Source organism: Echinococcus granulosus, assembly GCF_000524195.1.
Source record: "Echinococcus granulosus chromosome Unknown EG_S00093, whole genome shotgun sequence".
NCBI classification, from domain to species: domain Eukaryota; kingdom Metazoa; phylum Platyhelminthes; class Cestoda; order Cyclophyllidea; family Taeniidae; genus Echinococcus; species Echinococcus granulosus.
Genome location: NW_020170473.1, coordinates 184979 through 189334, shown reverse-complemented (window position 1 = coordinate 189334; position 4356 = coordinate 184979). Strand labels below are relative to the sequence as shown.

General features: G+C 40.6%; 1 protein-coding gene across 1 annotated transcript in view; it reads right to left on the bottom strand. All coding sequences in view use genetic code 11, as the record gives it.

The window, feature by feature from the left end:
• Positions 1 to 2289, bottom strand: part of EGR_08013 (Rho GTPase-activating protein) — a gene marked incomplete at both ends in the record, with an annotated part of 16088 nt that extends 13799 nt beyond the window's left edge. Inside the window, 2 exons of the mRNA XM_024497262.1 lie at positions 1646 to 1709; positions 2281 to 2289. Of these exons, the coding sequence (XP_024348325.1) occupies positions 1646 to 1709; positions 2281 to 2289 (73 nt within the window). The remainder of the gene's footprint in view (positions 1 to 1645; positions 1710 to 2280) is intronic.
• Between the last annotated feature and the right edge of the window lie 2067 nt (positions 2290 to 4356).

Genomic DNA, 4356 nt, shown 5'->3' with positions numbered 1-4356 from the left:
AAGAAACCAGCTTACCCGTAGAAGAAATGGATGTGGTAATGCAGATTTCGACTTATTAATCAAAATTTAACCCGCAGTTGTAAACGTCACCACATCGTATCCACTCCATGTAGCTAAACTGGGATACAATTGAGTTAGTGCACGGTGAGTTTGGGAATTGGCCTTAATTCAAGATATTTTGAGGAAGATTAAACACCGCAGAGTAACTTTCTTTTCCACCTTTATGGTCAATCATGTTCTCAATAAAACTTTTTAAAAAAGTTTGTTTCTAACTAACAGTGTCCAAATCGTACCCTCTGTCCATGAAATAATGTGTAGAAAAAGCATCTAAATTTATAACAAACCGGAGGATAAAATGATGGCGAAACTGGTGTAACGTTATATCAATCCACGATTCACGTGAAAATCTTGCCAGCAATTTTAGGAATTTGAAACTGCCATTTTAATTGACGATAAAGCTACTTTTGATCAATCCTAAAAAAGCTGTCAGTGCTCTACGACCTCAACAACTTGAAGGTGAATGCTCGTGGCAGAAAAATTAAACACGCGAATGTTAGCAGTGAAACAGAGTGGAGAGCAACAGATTAAGTTTTTGGCGCGTGAAATAACTTAAAAGCGTGAGTCACATGGGATACACTAAATTCACAGAACATCTCGAGCTCCGCGAAACATGCTATTTATCACTTGTGCTTAACGCAAGCGCCTCATATAGGTGGCAATGAATGACGCAAACAGGAAGGAACATATAATCCAATCAAAATGTTATGCATTGTTAATACCTTAGTTGCCCTTAGAAACTATTGCGTTTGCAGTAATTTGAAATCAATATTAATAATAATATTGATAATAAGGGTTTCCTGCTAATGCTAATCTCAGCTCATTTTCAAACAGGTAAACCGACTGTCCTTACGCAACCGTACTTTAAAGACCTATACGATTAAGTACAGCAAAGACTTAATACGTTGCTTGTACATGAAATGTTTCAAGATAACCTTAATATATTCCCACCTAGAAAAACGATGGATGTTTTTTTTCGTAACCACCATGCCAATGTTTATCCAAATCCCAATTAACCACATGTGAGGTTTAAGTAATAGAAGATATCTACATTGAAGCTGCCTCGGGAGTGCCTTATGATCATAGTAGACTCTGTAAAAAAGTAATAAATATGACGTCATCGTGAACACAACAAAACCAATGAACCGTGTTGTGGCACATACTGTTTAGCAATAAAAGCCCGAGGTAGGTAAGTAACCCTGTTGGTGAAGTCAAAATCAAGAAAAAAAAATTCGAGAAAGTGACGAGTTATAGAGAAGCAATAATTAGGCGGAAAAAGGAAAATACAGGCCTTTAAGCTACATTGCCTCGGTTCAAGACTTGGCCATCATGAAGAAGAATGACTCAAAAAGCGTTCAAAAGAATAGTACTTGAAGATAGACCATCATTACAGTATTTAGTCGACTACTTTGAATATGAATCTGGGTAACACGAGAGTGGAAACCAGATTACATGGACTACATAGGTCTGGTCAAATAAATCCTATCTTCTACGTAGATTTCTTGAAAAAGGTTATTTACATGGGGTCGCCTCCCGCAGATTTCAAGGGCTAAGGGAGTGTTCATTCACATATAAAAAAAAAAGATACCTCGCCCGAAAGTCCCGCTGCAAACACGAATTATCTTGTCCGCGTATGGAAGGAATTTAAAAGGCTAACGGTTACTATAACATTATTAGACAGAAGTGTAGTAAATTAAAATAATAGGCAATAAAATCTTGGCTGCGCATTTTGAAATTGTATGTGATTGATTTACTATATTGTAACCAATGCATAAAATCGAAACTACCAATTATTAGCCAAATTACTTTGGGCCATTTAAAAATGTTGTGAGTGCACAACAAGGATTAGCACATAACAGCAGTGAATGCCAGAGCTTACTAGTCACATTTATTCTACACTAGGATCTTCCTTCTGTTTACATAGGCCGGTACGCGGCCTTAGGTTTATACTTCTAACTTAGCGTCCCGATACTTCCATGAAGGCGAAAGAAGACGTAATACTCGGGCAGAATATGCACACTTGACATAGAGATGGTATGTGTGCCACTAGCTTGGTCCGAAGGCCAGGCCACCCAGCGCCGTTCAATTGTAGTTCTTACGTTGTTTTAATGTGCTTTTGAGAGAGGAGGCAGGCAGACACGTCGAACCTCGTGACTTAGGTGTCAACGTCCTGCAACCTTAAAGGCGGTTCCGTGTCCACACCTCACCAAAATCCATACCTACTTCTCCCATTTACTTATCCTACTAATCATGTCGACGCCAAATCAACCTTGGTGTTGACTTTGAATGGTTTTGGGGTTTCTGAAAGATCGGGGTCGCTCAAAGTTCCTGCCGCTTCTTGGTTGCGAGCTTGACCAGTTGACCGAGCGAGTTGGTGTTTGTATCGCAGAGCTTCTCAACCAAAGCGGGAGGTCTGACTCCGTGTCTGTCAACGATCTCGTTTGGAGGACAGCCACTGAAAGCACGCTCCGCTAGGTGTTAAAGGTTCTTAGCGGAGGAAGAAGCCTTTGGCGAGGGTTTGTTCTTCCCGACCAATGACGAGTTGAGCCAACGTATCGCAGCATTGATCAATGTTGGTGTCGTCGGTAATGTCGGCGTTTACTGCAGCCAAAAATTAATCATGGGGAGAGCGCGGAGAAATGGATGTATTCTTTGGCACCGAGGATAGCGATGGAGGTTGAATTTAGCAGTTCTCACCCAGTTTCCCAAGTTCATATCATCTCCGAGAGGAAGTCCGCCGACGCTGCCAGCAGTGTAGGGCGAGGCTCGTAGATCCCCTCCTCCCTGATCCCCTACTCTTAGAACACCCAGGTCGATTTGGCTTCTACATGTTTATTAGAATAAGTAAATGGGGGAAGTAAGCATAGAGTTTGGAGAAGTATGAACGCGGAACCGCCTGTGGGGTTGAAGGACGTTGACCCCTCAGTCACGAAGTTCGACTTGTCTGCCTACTTCCTCTCTCAAAAGCAGATTAAAACAAGGTAAGTATGACACAATGGCCAAGTCAAAAGTAGCTTCTCACTAAAGCCGAGAGATAAACAACTGTGGTATTTTATTAATATCAAAATGTTCTTATGAAAAATTTAAATGTACTTCTCTTAGTTCAACCTGCACTAGAATCCTTTTGAATCTGAAATATTTGGTGCAATAGGAATCTTCAAGCATTCAAGCCATACCTTAACAATAAGAAAGGATATTTTCGGCGATATTTAAAACTGTTATCTAAGCTTGTTAATGAGTTATTTGTCATTTTTTGTAAATTCTAGGCTTAATAATCAGCCCGCTCGTTTTGATCAAACCTTTGCCACATTCGCGCTTAATTCCAAACCCGAAATTGTCGCCTTCCTTATTAATCTGCTCCAACTTTTGCCTGTAGTTTAATTGGCTAATACGATGTTCTTTTGGATTACAGTCATGAAGAAGCATAATTTGTAATTACGGCTGCGTCCACACGAGTAGTTCCGCAAGCTTAAAGATGACAGCGCCAAGACAGGTACTGTTTTGCTAGCGTACAGAAGTGGCGTGCCGCTAAGCAGAAGTACTATTTCTATTATAGCAGGTTCCTATGTAATAAAAGCAAAGGGCTGACCATAGCGCTCTTTTTTTATTCGTCATACAGGCGCTTTCCCTATAAATCTCCAGCGTCGGCTATCCAGGCTAAGAAAAACATTCACGAACCAACTGTCTCATTCACCGTACTCTTGTGCAACTAAGAAAATGTTTGACTCCAACATCACAAGTACATCTTGGCTATTCCGTTAGATCTTTCTAGGAATCTTATTAAGAATGGTAAATGAACTGTCCTTATGCTGACGGAGACTGGATAATGCTCTACAAGGAAGTTATCTTGTTTTACCATCGGTGGTCTAAATGCGGAGTCATTTAATAAAGGAAGGTGTTTAAATAGTTTTTGCAAAGGTTAGGTTTCGGTTTTAATCCTCCTTGCTGTTTTGCTTTGACTTCAGTGCGTCTTAGCCATTTTCATTAGATTTCTGTCCAATTAGCAGAGAGGTAAAGAAGATATCGCGCATTTCCTCTTTTGAAATTGCTATGCGGACACCTCAGGCAACTCATTTACGAACTTTTCCAGGTGGTTCACGGCTAGTGTCGGTGCAGGTGTTTGTAACATTCCTGCAGAACACGAAACTGGAGTAGACGTCGGAGGCAGACCTTATTTTCAACTCTTCTGTTGAGAGCCTCTGAAGATTCTCTCATCAGCAGCAGACGCGCTTCTTTAGTTACGCTAAGTTTTGGCATCCAGGATTAGGAACTAGAGTAGTTATTTTCTAAAGGCCACTT